The sequence below is a fragment of the Saimiri boliviensis genome, chromosome 5 (assembly GCF_048565385.1).
Source record: "Saimiri boliviensis isolate mSaiBol1 chromosome 5, mSaiBol1.pri, whole genome shotgun sequence".
In the NCBI taxonomy this organism is placed as follows: Eukaryota; Metazoa; Chordata; class Mammalia; order Primates; family Cebidae; genus Saimiri; species Saimiri boliviensis.
In genome coordinates this window covers 71,648,033-71,667,840 of record NC_133453.1, presented here as the reverse complement: position 1 = coordinate 71,667,840, position 19,808 = coordinate 71,648,033, and the positions used below count along the sequence as shown (strand labels likewise).

Below are 19,808 nucleotides of genomic sequence, written 5' to 3'. Positions count from 1 at the left end.
ACCTACTTTTTTCCCTCTTGGACCCACACTGTCATCCACTAACAGGTTGGAAATCTGGGGACCAGAGCAGGGTTTCCCAAACAAGAAAAATACCTTTCCAGTGTCCTCACAAAGCCTCTCCCCATCTACAAACAAAGCTTTGTCATGACTCAAACCAGGTCATTAACTCATCCACTAAGCTTCACTTACCTTTTGGAAGGATCTTTCTGAAGACACAGTGAAAGTAATTTTCTAAAGGACTTGCCGTACTTTTTCATCATTTCTTTATCCTCTACCCCTGTTTCCAAAGTGGGTGGATCATTTTGCAAAGTCAACATTAACACCTGCAGCAGAAACAAACATGAAGACAGAATCTCAGTATAGCAATTGTCACAATCTAGTTTTGAATTTTTCATAAAAGCATGAAAGACCATCCTTGATTAGATATAAAGTGCTTTCCCATGATTTTAACTTTGCAGAAACTGTGCATTCAAAGTATTCATTGCCACTGTATATCTGTTCACGTCCCCTTTAATCTTTTTGTTATTCCATTGATAGAATTTACGAAATTTGCTCTATGTGTTAAGAATGATCCCGGACAGAGCTTTCTGGGAACTGGTTCTTGTACTCCCTCGAGGAGCACGTAGTTCCAGCACAGGCTGGTTGGGAAAGCGGCTGGAGGAGGAGAGAGAGGGCCAGAGAGGCAGTGACTGTTCACATGTACAGGTCATTCATAAGTAAGGAACTGCCTGTACTCGAGGCTTCTGTAACATATTACTAGCCCTAAAAATAAAACTACAACATCCCAGGAGGTAACATGATTTCCTTTAAAAAAAAAAAAATGAGAAAACATACAGAAAATTGCTAAAAGGCTTGGCAAAACTGAGAGAGCCAGACACTGAAGGATAGCCAGAATATAACTGAGTTGCTAAAAACTGTCATCAAATCCAAAGTCCTTGCTGCTTTTGGAATGGGACAAAACAAAATAAAATACAGCTTTAAATCAAAAAGGTAAAAATGCCACTCTTTCACACTAACTTCAAAATTATTTGCTTTAAAAAAAAAAAAAAAAAAGCAGAAGGCGTAGAAAACTGCTAGCCTGTACAATGAATACACCTCATTAATGCATAAACCAGCCTTAATTTATGCAAATGCTATACATGTCAAGCCTCTTTCAAACACTTGCAGATGTGTGAATAGATGAAGGATGAAAGTGATGGCTTATTGTTTGTGGAGGATAATGGCCAACAGGAGAAAGTGGGGGACTGGGGACTCTGAAGAAAAGTCCTAGGGGACTCCGGGCTGGGACCAGCAAGTACGACTTTTAATTCAGGTGGGAAACACTAAGAAGAGGCAAAAGAAAGAAAAACTGAATGATAGAAAAAATCCTTCAGGGTTACTTCAGTGCTTTTTCTCCAAAAGGCCACTTCAGCTGTTTACATTTCAATTTTAAATTTTTTGCTAGCACAATCAGGTCTATGTATATACACGCACATACTCTAAAATCTTAGCCATGCTAACATATATAAAACAAAAAATGAACTACACTAAAACCTTAGTAGAGATTGTCTGTGGTTGATGAGATTATAGGTGATTGTTTCTCTTCTTTAGTCTGACTTGCACATCCACACTTTCTACAATAAGAATACATTAGTTCTTTTAATCAGTAAAACTCACTTTTAATCCTTGGTTTAATAAATCCTCCTAAATTTTTCCAATAACCATGAAACGATCATAGACCATATTCTCTGTAAAACAGCATTATAATCTCACTAAACTTTTCAGCCTCAAAACAAAATCCAGTTGGGTAATTAGCCCTGATACCACTATCTCAGAACTAAGAGAAATAATGGGATACAGGCCAGTTAAAAGGATAGCAGAAACATGAAGACAGCATCCAAAATGTGTTACTTTCTAAAAACACTGAGGCTCATTTATATCAGATGAGTCGCCAACATTGCACTATGAGAGCAGGGGTAAAAATGTTGTAGTCCACTTAAAAAGAAAAAAAAAAAAAAAAAAGCCTTAAAATCTGGGAAATCCATTTGCAGAGATGACATCACTATAATCTATTCTGAGATTTTCTTTGGGAAGCTGGAGTTGTTGTTCTGCTATCAAAAGAGTAATGACCAGCATTTGTCATTGCTATAACCTCCATCAAACAATCTGATCCCATTATTTTTTCAACTCTGTGCTGAGACTGTAAAGCAAGCTTCAAAGCTGGGAATTAGGCTACTTTTGTCCTATTCTGTCCACTGAGAAAATCAGACAACAGTCAACTTGACTGTGTTTCTCCATTAATTCTCCTTGGGTCTAAGAGAAGAATGAAGATGTTCAAGAGAATTAGAAAACAGATTCCGTCTAATCACATTTCAACCCTGACATAGTATTTTCCACTGTAATTACTTTCATGGGAGGATACTTGTGATAAGGCGCTGCTCCTGTTGCTAATTCAATGGCAGTTATTCCAAAACTCCACATGTCAGCCTTGAAGTCGTAGCCTCTCACCTAAGAAAGAAAGCAGGAAAAAATACCATCATACAGCAGGCATGTTATACATCATCAAGTTCCTATCATGTCAGAAATCCACAGCTGTTTATGTATAACTTTCATGTTAGTTTGCTAACTAGCTAGCAATTGAGAATTAAATCTTAGTTACATGACTCATTCTACTAGAATGAAAAATGAAATTAATGATCTGTATGATTGTACTGTGTCCATCAAAAAAGTCACTTCTTTTTTTTTCCTTTCTTTTTTTGTTTTTGTTTTACCTGTTCCATGACTTCAGGGGCCATCCAACATGGGGTGCCAACGAATGTTTTTCTTACTTTATTTCGGGTAACATCACCCCCTGTTGCTAAGAATGCACTTACCCCAAAATCTGAAAGGGAAAAAAAAAAACAGCCTTATTTTATGTAAGACATTATGGCTTAGAAATTGTGACTTTTTGAGCATGTCTCTTCTTTGTGAGCTTTACAGTGGTGATGAACTGTTCTGAACATGTCTATGGCACTCTCTCAGGTACACACAAGGCAGACCTGTCCTCTGCCATCCTCTATACCTTGCAGAACACCATCACCAGTAATGGGCCACAAGCCTGCCAGTCTAAAAGCTTAGCATACCAATTTAAAGGGTCTTACTTTTAGCTGAGATAAGATATATAAAGCCAACATGCCCAAGTTTGTCCATATCTAAAAAAGCTTAGTCAGCAAACATTGATTTTCTGGACGATTTTCATAAGTACAGATGCAATGGACTGTAAAAGTCAATCATATTTTTCTTAACACTCATTATATACCAGAAGTTCGTTTCCTGAGAAGATGAATTAAGCATCCTGAAATGACTGTGACCAAAAATGTCTTAGATTTTTTATTTTTTCTAATTTTAAAATATATGCATTATATACTCAACGAGTTTAAGTATCCCTCATTTGAAAACCAGAAATCTGGAATGTCCCAATAAACATCTCCTTTGAATGTCACTTCAGCATTCAAAAAGTTTCAGAATTTGGAGCAGTTGAGATTCCAGATTTTCTGATTTAGGGATACTCAACCTATATATACATACAGGCATATGTGCAAAAATTCTGTTTGTATGTACAGTACACACGGGAATGCCTGGCGATTATTAATGTACTATTCTTGCTTTCATTTTTATATAACAGTTAAAAGCAGTTACTAAGTTAAAGTACCACCTACTCAAGACTAGTGTACCTATCAATGATAGCCAGGTCAAGGACTGCTAGATAGTGAGTGAGCTGGTAGGGAGTAATAAAAACAGGCAGTCAGCACCTCAAAACACCACAGCACACTGTGCAGTCGGAGCCCCTGAAATCGCTCTTAAATACTTTTCCTTTGCTAGTCCCCTTTGTTGACTGTCAGGGATACAGCAATTACCAAAAAACAACCTCAAGCATAAACCAAGGTCAAAATGTGTTAGCATCTGCTGTAAGCCTATAAGGTTAGCTTACCCAATTGTGACTTAACAACACTGTAACTAGTTTCCTGAGTAGAAATATATTGAATGTTGCATTTTATTTATATTTAAATTTACTTGTACTCCCAACAGGATTTCAACTACAAATAAAAGGAAGGAAAATTGATAGGTGGAGTCTTTGTTCCAACTGCTACTCTCATGTTCATGCTGAATAAAAGTATATCTATTTAAACTGCTATATAATATAAGATGCCTATATGTTTCCAACTCTAAAACCCTTTTAATTCTTGTACTGCAGCCAGAAAACTGAAGTCTTGTGAAAAGAAATCTCTGGAACCAGTCAGTTTGCTGTGGATGGGAGAACATACAGTTCATTCTCTTAGAAAAAAGTTAGGTGAATTAAAATATTTGTAAACATCTACTATATCTGGCTGGAAAAAATATATATGATAAAGCTTTTAAAGCTACTAATTTCAACCTAATTTATATTTCTAAAAAGAAGTTCAATAATGAATCCAATATTTAATTTTTATTAAAATTTTATAATATTAAATAAATACGTATAATCTATAAATTAAGGATATGGGTAAAAGCTGCTTTAAGGAAAAACTGATTCTTTAAATGCAACTGAAGCAACTCTGTGCCCTAACGTCTTCCTAAAAGACATAATCCAGGTAAAAATCCATAGTTAACATTAGATATATTTTCAATTCCTTAAAAATGCTACTTGCTTATATTACACATTTTAAAAAGCTTGAAAAACAGTTGAAAAAGATGTATAGTAGTGATTTATTATTGACAATACCCTTTCAATATATCTGTCATGATTCACATATTTATTCAGAGCCTCCACTTTGAACACTCACTTTTAACATCATAAACAGATGGTTAAATGTCTTTAAAACTCAAGATTAAAAATTTCAGGAGCACATCTACTCACTCTATGACTACAGAATAAATCCACAATTTGCTCCTATGTATGGCTAATGTGTATATAGAAAGATTTACGTGTACTCAGTAACAAAACATTTTGACCAAAGTGTGCTTATGTTATATAAACAAAAAATTGGTATATTCTGATGAGATAGCTTGCATATGACAGTTAGAATGAGGTGGCAAACAGTGACAGCGAAAAGGAGTACATCTATACAGCCAAAGAGAATGGCTCCAGATACACTTCGGTCAAAAACCATGGACATTTTTCTAGCAACATGGAATCAGAAGCTACAAATAAAGTTAGCCAGTCCATCGCTGTGCCTCCAGGAGTAACTGGAGTATATGGGTAAAAGCTGCTTTAAGAAAAACAACAACAGCAACAACAAAGAATGCTGTCATCCTAACAATGAAAAGGCCGTAACATTTTCTGAATCCACCCACTTCTTTGCTTTTCCACAGCCACTGCCTTCGTTTAAGCCACTTCTTGCCAAGGTTTCTGCAGCAGCCCCTTAAGTCCCCAGCTCCGTTCTTTCCCCAGACCCAGGCTCCAGCAACCAGGCCTTGCTATGTCACAGGCCTGAGCCCTCCTAAAAAGTCTTTCAGGCCAGGCATGGTGACTCACGCCTGTAATCCCAGCACGTTGGTAGACCAAGGCAGGCAAATCACGAGTTCATGAGTTCGAGACCATCCTGGCCCACATAGTGGAACACTTGTCTCTGCTAAAAAATACAAAAAATTAGCTGGGCATGGTGGTGCATGTCTGTAGTCCCAGCTACTCAAGAGGCTGAGGCAGGAGAATCACTTGAACCCAGGAGGCAGAGGTTGCAGTGAGCCGAGATCATGCCACTGCACTCCAGCTTGGTGACAGAGCAAGACTCCATCTCAAAAATAAATAAATAGTCTTTCACGGCTCCCTGTCCCCTCAGGAAAAAGCCAAAATCCTTCAGCGTAACACGTAAACCTGACTCCCCTTTCCTCTCCTGCCCTACGTATATCACTACTCTCAGATTCAGAGAGTAAGCTCCAGCCTACTGAACAACTTACTTTCATTCCCTGATGCCAGCACCTCCTTGGCCTCACCTGCGTTGCCTTTGCATATGACGCTTCATCATCTAGGTACATCATCCCTCCACGCTGAACAGGAGCACCAGCAGAGGGCTTTCTGCATGACCTTGTTAATGACAGAGCATCTCCAGCACCCTCACTCCTGGTGAGTAGTTTGATGTGCATCCATCAGACTACTTTGCGTAATTTGGCCCGAGTGATTTCAGTAACTTTGGCCATGGTCTTATTTTGATGTGTGAATGCTACTAAGCCTTGAGGAGGGTCTGCAGCTATGGTTATCTGGTTTGGAAAGTGGCAGATCTACTGGGAAACATCACAGGACTAACGGGCAAGAGCAAGTGTTGACAGTGATCAGGACTAAGGCTAGACTATTACTCAATTTTATGACTCCAGAAAGGGACTTAAACTTTCTAGGCCTTATTAGGATTCTTATCTAGGCCTATTTTTATGTATTTATTTTACTTTTTTGAGACAGGGTCTCACCCTGTCACCTAAGATGGAGTACAGTGGTATGATCATGGCTCACTGCATCCATAATCTCCCATGCTCAAGCGATCCTCCTACCTTGGCCTCCCAAGTAGCTATGACTATAGGCATAGGCTACCATACCTGTCTAATTCATTTTCATTTTTTGTAGAGATGGGGTCTCTCTATGTTGCCCAGGCTGGTCTCAAACTCTTGTGCTCAAGCAATCATCCTGTCTCAGTCTCCCAAAGTGCTAGAATTATAAGTATGAGCCACCATGCCCAGGTCCTATTTTTATATTACTTTCATATTTATAAGACTCATTTTTTACCATATATGAATATTCTTTTTTTTTTTTTTTTTTTTTTTTTGAGATGGAGTTTCGCTCTTGTTACCCAGGCTGGAGTGCAATGGCGCGATCTCGGCTCACCGCAACCTCTGCCTCCTGGGTTCAGGTAATTCTCCTGTCTCAGCCTCCTGAGTAGCTGGGATTACAGGCACGCGCCACCATGCCCAGCTAATTTTTTGTATTTTTTTAGTAGAGACGGGGTTTCACCTTGTTGACCAAGATGGTCTCGATCTCTTGACCTTGTGATCCACCCGCCTCGGCCTCCCAAAGTGCTGGGATTACAGGCTTGAGCCACCACGCCCGGCCCATATATGAATATTCTTTATGACAACTGTTAGGTAGATCAACAAGCCACTATTTGCGGTCTTTTCATAAATAAGGCAAGCAGGCTGAGGGGATAAGCATAAACATTTCAGAGTGGCAGAGATAAAACAGGAGAAAGACATGTTTGTTGAATTTAATAATATTTGTCAGGCATGATTGTTCATTAGGTGGGTGTGGTGACATGCGCCTGTAATCTCAGCTAGTTGGGAGGATGAAATGAGAGAATCACTAGAAACCGGGAGGTCAAGGATGCAGTAAGCTGTGATCGTGCCACTGTACTCCAGTCTGGCCAACAGAGTGAGCATCTGTCTCAAAATAAAATTTAAAAAAGCATATTCCCACCTAAGTAGGAGGATAAGACATGAAAATAATAAACAAGAAAACAACATGTAAAATCAAATGCAATGTATAAAATCAACTACTACGTTGTCTGTGTAGAAGCAGAGGAGCTATAACTGTAATGTTCATGGAAGACTATCTCCAAAGTGGGCCCCGGTGGCAGCCTTGAAGATGAGCAAGCCCAACAGGACACAAATTCCAGACAAAGAAACGGCATGGGCAAAGCACAAGTGTGGAGCCAGGAAGAAAAACTGTCTGACAGCTGCAAGGGCAGAAAACTCAAACACCTACAGCGTCCAGGCAGGAATACAAAGGAGAAAAGAGGGTCCTGAAAACCAACGCCTAGAGTCTCAACAAGGGCCCTTGATACTCAGTCTCTGTGACGGGAGACTTTAGGAAGTGCTGGGCCCCGTGTGACGCCCTGGCGCCCACTGTCAGCACCCTCCCACCAAGGTCCAAGGCAGGCCCCTGCTGCTTGGCACCAGAAGAAAGTTGACACAGAGAGAAATGTAGAGCCAGGACTGCTGGTTCTCCCAGTTTTCCCAGGGAAGCCAAACACTGGAATCTTTATGAAAAAGCTCCCTTTCTTGTTGTTGGCAACAAATTCATTTTTTTTAAAAAACTGGAAAAGCGATTTCTCCCACCTAATTCAGTCCACAAAACTAGTCTGCCAACTGTGTGGTTATAATGCCTAAAATTTACCTGAAATACTTCACCAGATGCCATGTGATGTTATGTTTATGATACCACAACCTAGGTGGTCAGCTGGCATTCTAACCAAGAATGCCTAGTGCTGAGGTGTTTCGACAGCACTCGACTCAGGATGCCAGAGGCAGCTGCTGGAAGCATTTCTATTATCCAAATCTAAATACAGATGAGTATAAGCCAGGTGACGGACTGTCCAAAAGGGTTATTATTAGGGAAAACAGTGACCTGTTGGGAGGTATGATACATGTTAGAAATTGGCTTTCACTGCTGAAAATAAAGGTTCTTAGCACACAGAGAGTAGCTAAAATATTTCAGAATACTTTGCATGAACAGCCTAAAATAATTCCAACCCTTGCATGAACAGAATAAAACAATCCATCCAGTCCAACTATAGACTATACTCCTAACGAGTTCTGTGGAGGTTGGATTCCTAATAGCAAGTATAAAGATAAAACAAAAATTGCATCTGGAATCTTGGCATGTCTGCTTCTAATGAATTTTTCATTCACCTATGAGGAGAAAAGAACAGGGATTTCCTTGAGCTTACAGAACGAATTGTGAGAACTGTTTAGGGGCTTGCTTGCTAATGAATGGCAAAATTTGCTCTGAAACTTGATTTCTCTAAAACCTGTAAGGGAGGCGGTAGGTGAATATCCAACCCTCACCTACCTCAAACTTCTACAGCACCTGCTATTCTCTTTGAAAAGGAACCTGAGTTGTGCATGAACAACACTGACTTAGGTCAATTTAATATTTGATTAGAGAGTAATGGGATCATTGTTTGAGAGTTCAGAGCTTCCTAAAATGTAGCTACAAGGAGTTAAAAGAGACACTGATGCCTAAGTGGCTAGCTGGGAGTCTGAAGCAATAGGATCCCCCATAGCTTCCGGTTCTTTCCTATAAGCAGCTTCTTTTCCACAGGGGCCATGATTTTTAAAAGCAGGAAAGTACTGGGTGAGATTGTCGAGGTGCCCAACCAACCACAGAGTCTGAGCATCAGGTAAGGAGACTTGTACTTGATTCAGTTAACAGCTGTTGTTCGCTCTCTCGCTAGAGAAGAACATTTGGCAAAGGGTACCATGCAAAGATGCTCAGGAAAAGAAAGAGACCAGAAGCAGAGAAGACCACAGCCACAGGCCAGGAGTAAAATCAACAGAGCCTGTATATGAATAGAGAGGTTGGAAACGAAGAGGATTAGACAAATTCTTAAGAAAAGATGATGATTTAGTAGACACTGGAATTAAGAAAAGAGGAAAGAATAAAAAAGATTAGATGACTTGCCAAGGAACATACAGCAAGTTACTGAAGGTCTGAATAAAACCCACAGTCCTTCAGAAAGGAGTCAGCCACTTAGCCCTAGTCTCCTTTTCTGGAAAGTTCAGTGTATTTTTTCTTTATTGAAAAGGAAATGCAAAATGGAATAACGGGGTTAAGATTCCACAACTCCTAAGCTCTTCTCTGAGTAAAGAGCAAGCTGTGATTACTCAACACAGAAAAACTGGTTTGAGGTTCACTGGTTAATCCTAAATGTCATATTTATATCATCAAAACCAATCCCTTTATAATTTGGTTTGATTCCCAGTCGTTGTTGTTTTCTCATGAGAGACTCTCAAGACTTGACTGACAAAACTGAAATGTTCTTCTAAACACCCATTTTCAGGGCTGCCAGCATCCGGCCTTCCCGAGTCCCACAGGTTTCCTTAAAATGTTATACCACCAACGTTGGATGATTCAAGAAGTACATTGTGACTTCAATTATGCAAACTGTATAATAATGAGTAGAAAACAGAAGCAAATATTTTCCTAATTATGTTGGGAACAGACTAAAGAGAGTTTTTTTTTTTTTCTCTTTAACCACATATTTCCTTATTTTCATATTATTTTTGTACTAGGATGTGTGCCAGTGGTACAGCACCCACTTATGCCTGGTACAGATGGGTGTGCACAACTGTGTACATGCACGGTGTGGGTTTAGACACCATGGGCTAACAGAGTTTTGATTTAGACACAACTCTAGGTTTTTAGTGAGAGCTAGCATGGGGAAATATATTAACTTAAACAGAACGACGATGACACAACCTCAGCAAGATGAATACAAGAAACATGCTAATGGGCCCAGTATACTACACTCAGCACTAAAGGCACCATCTTCCGCTGCTAATTCCCAGGGCCCTTTCTCCCAATTTTCTTGGTGAGAGAAGAAAAACACAGACCAGAGTAAGTCAGGGCTTTAGCAGTTAGAGCAGGCATCCCCAAACTTTTTACACAGGGGGCCAGTTCACTGTCCCTCAGACCGTTGGAGGGCCGCCACATACTGTGCTCCTCTCACTGACCACCAATGAAAGAGGTGCCCCTTCCTGAAGTGCGGCGGGGGGCCGGATAAATGGCCTCAGGGGGCCGTAGGGCCGTAGTTTGGGGACGCCTGAGTTAGAGAATCAGAGGCATGCCTCTTCCAACTGCAATCCAACCTTACTTATTACATCCAGATTAATCTTCCTAAAGTGCAGTTTCTGATCATAGCACTCTCTACTCAAAATCCTTCTCCCTCCACGGCATTTGAGAGTAAGAAGAAAGCTCATTCTAGGCCATAATTCAGTATTTACATGAAAGCCAACAGGATTCTAGTATTGTTTCCTTCTGATCACAATGCTTATTCAATTATGGTACATGTTAGCAAAGTGCTTTTGCTACTTTAACTGACCAAATCACCACTTCTGTTTTATGTTTATGTATAATTAAATCCAGCCTTTGGATACTATTTCTTCTGTTTGTTTTCTTTTTGTTTGAGAGGAAATAGGAGCAACTTTTTACCTTCCTGGAGCCTGACCATCATCAGAATGTCACCAGACCTCCGGACACGGAAAGCCAAGCCTGAGTGCAAACTGGGAGGGCCACCCCATACCTCCAACCTGCTAGGAAACCCTGCAGTCCAAAGCAGGAGAGAGCCTTCTGCTGTCCTGACTCAAAGAAGCCAGAGGGACACCTTACATCTTCCAGGTGGACGTTGCACTTCTGGACACCTGCGCTGTGCTCAGTAGACGCAGCATAGCCCAGGGCAAGAAGCAGAGCACAAAGCCCAGCGGACGAAGTCAAGATGCAGCAAGACCTGGAGCAGCAGCCACCGACACTCACTGAGCTGCCTTCCCTCTTGAAATAACGCTACTTTGCACATACGGTAGCTTTCCCTCTAGTATTACAGTGGTATTCCAGCACACCCACAACCGAAGAGGCCAAACAGCAATGTGTGTGATGTAACATATGTGCCCCTGTTCAAAGGCATACTGTGGGATCCTGATTCTATTAAGTTTGCATCAACAATCCCTAAAACTAACAAAAAGAGGACAGGCAGCAAGGGAAGACATAGTGCATACAAAGGAGCCATGTTTCCACTCCAAAGAGGTGCTTTAAAATTGAACAGGCCTAAATGTTAAGTCCCAATGACACTCCCTGCTCATTTTCTTCTTTGAGCAACAGGTCCTCAAGCTTTACAACGGGGAGCTTAGAACTGATGTTCTCACATCAGTTCTTGTAGCACATGCTGTTGGTTGACTACCCAACATCCACATCCTGTTCTTTTCTACCAGAATCTTGATTCTGTTTGCCAGGCCTTAGGAGAGTCATCTTACTGAGCTAAGCCAATAATGGCAGATGTTCTTTTGCATAAGTGAATGGGCTGAGGCTCTGCCCTAGTCCTGGCCTATAAGATTCAAAGGTAATACAGTACTGGCTCTTGCAGGGAAGTTTTTCTCCTGAATAAAAGAACCATCCTACAAGGGTCCTTTGCTCCTCATTCTCCTTCCTGTTTGAGAACGGTCACGTGAAGGGATGATGCTGGCAGTGATAACAGCCCAAGAAGATGTGACAGATGGGATGGTAATAGCCCATGAAGGCAGGTGCTGCCCAACCCCCAACTGCGAGTGCAGAAGGGAAAGCAGGAAAGAGTGCATGACCTCTGTGACATCTCTATGCCCCTGCACCAACCCTGAAACCAAATGCCCAGACTTCTTGCTATGTGAGATAATTAATGTTTCTGTTGCTTAATCTCCTTTCAGAACAGTACTCTGTTATTTGTACCCAAAGGCTTCTTAACTCTTACAGCCTCCTGCCTTTCCTCTGTCTAACCACATTGATTCATTCTTCCTGACTGCTAAGGGTTAACCATTGCATCAGAGGCCAAAGTCATTGCAATCCCCAAAAGGACTTGGTAAAAAATTAGCAAGAAAACAGTTTAGCACACATTGCAATTTTGGATTTTAAAACAGCTCCAGTATCAAGCATGGCTTTTAGTGCCAGAGGCATAAATTAAAACAAATAAATGCAGAGACATCTCAAGGGGGAAGAAAACATACTGCAAGAAGAATCTAATTCACTTTTTTGCCAATGTTGCTGTTGGGGCTATACTTACATAAACCTGCAACAAAGAAAATAACACACTTCTAGGAAAATAGGAGACAGAAGTCACTTCAACATCCTAGTCTAGACCCTTGCTACTCAAAGTGTGGTCCATAAACCAGACCAGCATTACCTCTAAGGCTTTAAATGCAGAATCTTGAGTCCCACTCCAGACCTACTGAATCAGAATCTGAATTGCAGCAACATCTCCAGCTGACTATACTTGGAAGAAGAGAAGCACTGCTCTAGATGACCGTCTTCCTAGCAGGCACTATGGCATGATTCAGTGGGACTAGAAGATCTCAATGCACAGCCAACCCTATAGCTTCCTCTTTCGCCTCTTGGATGAAGAGAACCACGGCAGTGGAGAAAGAGTGACAGGAAAAAAGTATTTGTGTGTGCATATTCATGTATCTTATGACACAGTAAGTCCAAGGGCAATCCTAAAAAGATAAATCATATCCCACACAGAACTATCTAACCCGGCGATTCTCAACTGTGTCTCACATGTCCAGTAGAATAAATTCATCCACATGGTACACACCTCATTGGGAATAGACAGATTTTTATGAAATCGTATTTAAGTGCATAAAAATATTTTATAATCACAACACTTACTAACGGTTTATCAGTAACGGTTGCTCACTGCAGGCGTGACGGTGCTGGGAGAGAGGCTACAGGTAAACATCACTCAGCACACAGATTCATGTGACACTGCTCCTTTGTCTCTCATTGGTGAAAAACCTCTGATGAACTGTGTCAGGGTGACAGCAGGTGGGTACAATCGTATTATTAGAGTGATCACCTTGAATCTGCTTATCTTTTAAGGAAGTCGATAAATACGTTGGCACCTTACTATTAATAATCAGTTATTCACACACCACTACAAACTGGGACACACCACTCATCTTGCTTGGAGACAACCTGGTACCCCAAGAAGAACCAGGTAGGACAAAAGAGGGTCTTTTGGCACCCTCACTCCCACCCAATCCCTTCCCCTCACCCCACATCAGGCTCCTGGTTTTCATTTCTATTTATTCCTTCTTGAAAGCAAATGGCGCTTACTGGTCTTGTTTGGCTCTACACGCCGTGGCCCCAACCATGGCATAACCACGGCATAGTGTCCAAGTCATTCACAGTCAAAAAACATAGTATTTCCTAAGTCTGGGCCCTACAGAATCACTTATCAACTTCTCTAGACAAATCCATCTTCCCTGTCTGTTAATGAGGGAGTGGTAGTCATGACCTTCTTTGAAACATCTGAGAATGACAATTTCACAGCCTTTCTCCGACAACAAAAGAAGAAATCCTAAGACAGTCTATAAAGGGCAGAGTTTCATCTTTTAAAACAAAAGAAACACAAAGAAGCAAGTCTTCCCATGACTGGGGTCTCATATTGGTAGACTCTTGACATTGCCATCAACCAGTTTCCTTCAAATAGGCTACATCCTTTGCACCTGCTACAAGGAATCAAATCAATTCATGACAGTCAAAAGAAAAATTCAACAGGAGGATTCTTGGTAAAAATACAGAGGCCGCCACTCCCTCCCCACTTCCTCAGCCATTCTCTCAATCAAGACAATAACAGGGACAAAAAGAATCAGTGGTCAACAATGCCAACTATATTTGGCTCAGAGTTCAGTTGACTGATAGAGTCAATTAGCCACAGCAGTGGAGAGCACCAGTTGAACAAAATAGCAAACCACAGATAATCTGCCCATCTATGTCAGAGCTACAGAACCCTTGCCCCAAAGCAGGTGAATTTTCAGTAAGAAGTGGAGTCAGTGGTCAAACGTGGAGGAGCAACAGAAGGGAAGGTTGGAGCAGGAGTCTCAGGCCAGCTGTGCTAAAAGTTCCAGGCAAGAGAAAAATTTTTCAAGTCCAATGATACACGTGACCAAGAGCTCACTAGTGGTCAACTTCCTATTAAATATGATAATTACACTGAACAAAGGAAAAAAACAGGTAATTCCCACACCACATGTCCATTCATCCCTGGATCCCCAATGTGGGGTGGGAGGACTATTTTTAAAGATGCTCTGGTAAAAGCGGCCACAGGACACAGCCTTGCCTTACTCCCCTCTCTGTGCCCAAGATCTTCCTCTGATTTGAATTCTTTAAAATAGTACTGAGAACATCTTTAGTGATGGCAACTAATGAAGGGTTATTTGAACATTCTGATGCAAGATAGGTCCTCCGAGAACATCTTGTCAACCTTCCTTACTTTACAACGGCAGGAATTGAGCCCTGGGGCTACTGAACTGTCAAAAGGCGTAGAGTAGGGGTGAAACCTAATGGCAAGAAGTGAAAGTGAAGTCTGAGGAGATCTGCGAGTGATATGCTCTTATGACCTTCAGAATGACCTTAAACAAGTCCACAATTGCTCGGCAGTCCTCAGACGCTTCATCTGAAGGACCTATTGTCCTGAACCCACAGAGTTGTTGTAAGGAGAAGACCAGGAAAGGATATTATACAGGTATTACTGTTTCCCAAGCCAAAGGTATGCTTCTAAAGTCAGTGAGGGCTTCTGGCTGGCCATATCCACAGAGACAGGCACGAACAACTTGGATCAAATATTAATAAGTCTAAATTTCCAATGCAATATTCATATACCTGCAGGTGATCTTTTTTATACAAATCTCCATTCAACTAGTGCTACTATCAGAAGCCTCCATTAAGCAACAATAGGTCATCTGTACATGTTAAAGATATGATCCCTATGGGAGAAGATTAAAATAACACAACTCCAGTTGCTACAAGTATTTAAGGAAACAATGCACATCATTTTTTTTTACAAAGTTTTGAGAAGGATTAGTTGAATCTTCAGAGAATCTGCAGATTTCCAAGTCTGTGATAAAAGAAAACCTCACACTGAAAACTCCTAACATTGAAGAGTCACTGAACTATAAGAATCATACATTAAACACTGCTGCTCAATATCCTTTTAATCTTAATTTACTATATAGTCAGATGTTCATTAATTCATTCAACAACTATTTGCCAAGATCTCACTAAGTGCCAGTTCCAGTTCTAAGTACCGGGACCGTAGACCAGGAACCCCTGCTCTCGCGGAGCTGACTTTTAAGTTGGAGCAGGGGTAAGGGGGAGAGGTAAATATAGATAAAAGCAAAATTACAAAATATAATACATAGCAGTAGTTCTCAGACTTCAGCCTGCTTTAGAATCCTTAGAGGGCTTCTTAAAACACAGATTGCTAGGCCCTACCTCTAGAGTTTCCGATTCAGAAGTTCTAGGGTGGGAGAGCACAAGAGTTTGCATTTTTATCAAGTTTATGCTGATGCTTCTGGTCTACCAGTGCAGCTTGAGAGAGCCACTGATACAGAGTATGCTGATGTGTACTATAAAGAAAATAGAGCTGGGCAGGGGACAGAAAGTACGGGATGTGGGGGTTGCAATATGAGGTGGTGGAAGTCTCACTGATGTGACACTTGAGCCAGGATCTGCAGGAGGTAAGGAAAAGAGTATTCCAGAAAGAAGGAAGAGCCTATGCAAAGATCCCGAGGCAGTGGCACGCAAGGTAAGGAGGCCAATTTGACTGAAGAGGAAGAAGTCAGAGTCGAGATCAATGAGATCACTGTAAGGGTAGCCAAGAGAAAGGAGAACAGACCCAAAGTCAGGCAAGAAACTTTTATTAATCTGCCGGGCTGCTCTGTAACAGTCAGAGGAGGCAGCCCTGAGCCTACAAAACAAGGGGTTTATATAGAGTGAGAGGGGCATAAGGGAGTTTTAGGACTGAGGTAATCTATCCGCTGGTAACAGGTATAGAGATCATTTGTTAACTTGTAACAGACCTACAATACATCATCCTGTGACTTTTGTGACAGCAGTTTTTTTTTTTAAAAAAAGAGAGGCCGGGTGCGGTGGCTCACACCTGTAATCCCAGCACTTTGGGAGGCTGAGGCGGGTGGATCACGAGGTCAAGAAATCAAGACCATCCTGGCCAACATGGTGAAACCCTGTCTCTACTAAAAATACAAAAATTAGCCGGGCATTTGGCATGCACCTGTAGTCCCAGCTACTTGGGAGGCTGAGGTGGAAGAATCGCTTGAACCCGGGAGGCGGAGATTGCAGTGAGCCAAGACTGCGCCACTGTGCTCCAGCCTGGCAACAGAGCAAGACTCCATCTCAAAAAAATAAATAAATAAAAAATTTTTAAAAAAATTAAAATTAAAAAAAGAGAGAAACCAGGAGGTTTTTTTTTTTTTTTACAGGTATGTGTCAAACGGGAATTTACAAGTATGGATAACCAACATATGTTTTCTCTGTCCTCCCTGGAGCTGCCCATGCTGCCCGGATGGCTGTTATCAGGCTTTGCTTAATTGCAGCACTTCTGGCAGCCTTGCTGTAGCGCCTAGGTAGGGCTTCAGGAATGCAGCTGCAGAGCAATCAGAGGGAAGGGTTCAGCCTGCGCAGCTTGTCCCTAACCATAATGAGGGACCATATCTTATAAGGCTTCACGAGCCACCTTAAGGATTTTGACTTTCACCCTGAAATGGGAAAGGGTTGGAGGGTTTTGAGGAAAGGCATAATACAAGTCAACTTAGTTTAATAGCATTACTCTGGATGCTGTGTAGAGACCACAGAGGGGCAAAGGCAGAAAAAGAGGTCCTCTAAGGAGGCTACCATAATAATCCAAACAAGAACTGATGGGTCTGTGGACCGGGATGACGGCAGGGAGCTGATGAAATACTGTCAAGCCTAGGATTTACTAACATATTGGACAGGATATAGGGTCTAAGAGAAAGACAAGGGTTGAGGAACATCAAGATTTCTGGCCTATTCAATAGAAGAATGGTTCTCCCATTAAAAGAATTGGGAAAGACTGTGAGAAGTGCAGTTCAGGAGCACAGGGACCGTAGAGCTCTCTATTGAAGTTATCCATTTTTTAGAGTTGAAAGGAAATTTGACAGCCTGAGCATATCATTTTACAGGTGATACAAACTATGGCCAGCAAAGAGTAAAGACAGTAAGTTAATGACTGTGGAGGGGCTTCATTGGCTGCTGTGTCCTCAAGTGTGCTACATACAATCAAGTGTTAAATCATATTCCATTCCAGGTTAACACTATTTAAAGTTCCCCAAAATCTATAATCAATGTATGATACATGCAGTAACTTAGGTTACTGATCAAAACCTATTCCTATTTATAATACATATTTAAGACTTATCTCCATTACAACCTATTCAACTAGTCCTAATGTGGCTAACTTAAGTTAACCAGGTATATGTATTCCCTGAACACATTTTTAAAATTAAATTTATATAGTTAACTGTTTAATGTCTGTGTCTCCATTGAGAGGACTATGCCTAGAACATAGCAGGTGCTCAATAAATACCTGTCAACTAACTACTGAAGATACACTGAAACCAAACACCTAATGTTTGCCTTTTCCTCCACAGAAGGAGCAGGCTATACAAATGGAGGCTCTGGGGAAAAGAAAAGAAAAATAAATGAAAAAATAAGTGAAGAACCAAACTGCTCTGCTTTCAAGTCTAAAAAATTTTAGGCAGACCTCAGTAGCTTGTGGTAATATGCGAAATTTAATTTTATAATGATATTTCAGGTCCTTACAGGAAGGAAAAAAGAGAGGTACAGAGGGAGACTGAGTCCGATCTGCCTCACACCCCCCTAGACACTCTTCTGCGAAGCTCAACCCTGTCCCCATGCAGCTAAATGTGCACAGCTGAGCAAAAATTCCAGCAGAGGAGTACAGCAAAGCAGTTCTCCTCCATCGGGTTCACCCAGTAACATTTTGTTAAGTTGTTGCTCTAACAACTGCTAGCAGCTGTTGAAGCTGCTTACAGTCTCCCCAAGTATTTCTCACTGATGGTGTACAGATGGAATGAAAAACTCAGTTTCCAGAACAGAGTACATTCTTGGTTCATGCTAGAGCTTTCATTAAATGTTAACATTTGTCAAGACACCAAACATCAGGTAGCTATATTAATTTACTGTCCTTATTCACTTAAGCAAAAAAAAAAAAAAAATCAAAAATCATGTATGGGAATTTTGTCATAATTCATCAAACCATAATTCGCAGTTATAAACTGTTGCTAAAACTCAAAACAAGTATTTCGGTTCACGATAAAGAAAGCACTTGATACCCCCACCAACAGATTTCCATTGTCATGTGTATTCTATTTGCTAAGTGTAACCAGTGCCTCTTTATGCTCTCTGCTTCACTCTCCCTTCACTTTATTGATCATTTCATTGCTTTCTGGCTAGGGCAGCGCTTGTCCAAAATCAGAAGTGATGTTGCTCATTAAAAACTATTTTTAGCCTTTAAACTATGCAGTAATATACACACCTAAATATTTAAAATATTTCTGCCTCCCTCCCTGCTAAGCTGATATATTCTTACTCATTGGAACTCTCAGCTATGCCTCACATCTGCTCCCTCTGCCACCGACAGGCCCACGTACTTGCATAACCTGCTGCTGAGATAGGGTGTCTCGCATGCCTCCAGGCAGATTGCACTGACCCGAAGTGCAGGAACACCTGCCATGTGGCAGACACTATCTGGGGATGTTGAGATGAACAACAGAGTTTCTCCCTCTGGGAGGTATCCGGTCTCAAGGGAAGACGGGAAAATGGAGGCCAATGTCAGTACTGTGTGACAGGCTACTTAGAGTATGGACAGAACCTTTTAAACCACCAGGGTGAGGTGCTTAACTCCGTGCAGGTGGGTATGACAGAGGTGGAGGAAATTATCAGGGAAGGTTTCTCAAAGAAAGAATTCTTCATGAATGTGTCATGAAGAGAAGTTACTCAGGTAAGAAAGGGGAACCCTGAACGAGAAGCTTTAAGCATTTCATGTCACAGCAGAAAGCACTTGCAGACAAGACTCAAAAAACAGGCAGGTCCTTCATCTGCCATTATGAGGAAGCTGGGGCTTTAGTCCATCAACAATGCTTATAAACTGTATGCAAGGGGAAGATATGGTCAGATCTACACTGCAGATTCTACACCGTGGTGATACTGAGGAAATTGAGGGGACAAAGAAAAAGGAAAAGCAAAACAATACGGCAGGAGGTCAGACGGCGTGCCTAAGGCCTCACCTCCCTGGCCACCATGAGCTTACCACACCCTAAATCATTAGAAGACGCCATCTCAATTTCAGTACGAAAGCCATGAGTTACTTAATTGTAAAACAAAATGTGTTTTAACTCCTTTAATGCTATAGTATATTCCCATTACACAAACGTGCAAAATGAGGCACAGAAAAGCTAAATGATTTGGTTACACAGCTAGAAGGGGCAGTGCCAGGGTTTGAACCATGGCTGTCTGGTGTCAG

The 19,808-nt window shown here is 41.2% G+C and overlaps 1 protein-coding gene across 1 annotated transcript in view; it reads right to left on the bottom strand.

Annotated features, from left to right (window-relative positions):
* The window catches only part of STK39 (serine/threonine kinase 39), a 315,215-nt gene that overhangs the window by 206,025 nt on the left and 89,382 nt on the right, over positions 1-19,808 (bottom strand). Inside the window, exons 6-8 of the mRNA XM_039470095.2 lie at positions 2,751-2,860; positions 2,386-2,487; positions 190-323 (exon numbers count right to left, since the gene is read on the bottom strand). Coding sequence (XP_039326029.1) covers positions 190-323; positions 2,386-2,487; positions 2,751-2,860 — 346 coding nt within the window. The remainder of the gene's footprint in view (positions 1-189; positions 324-2,385; positions 2,488-2,750; positions 2,861-19,808) is intronic.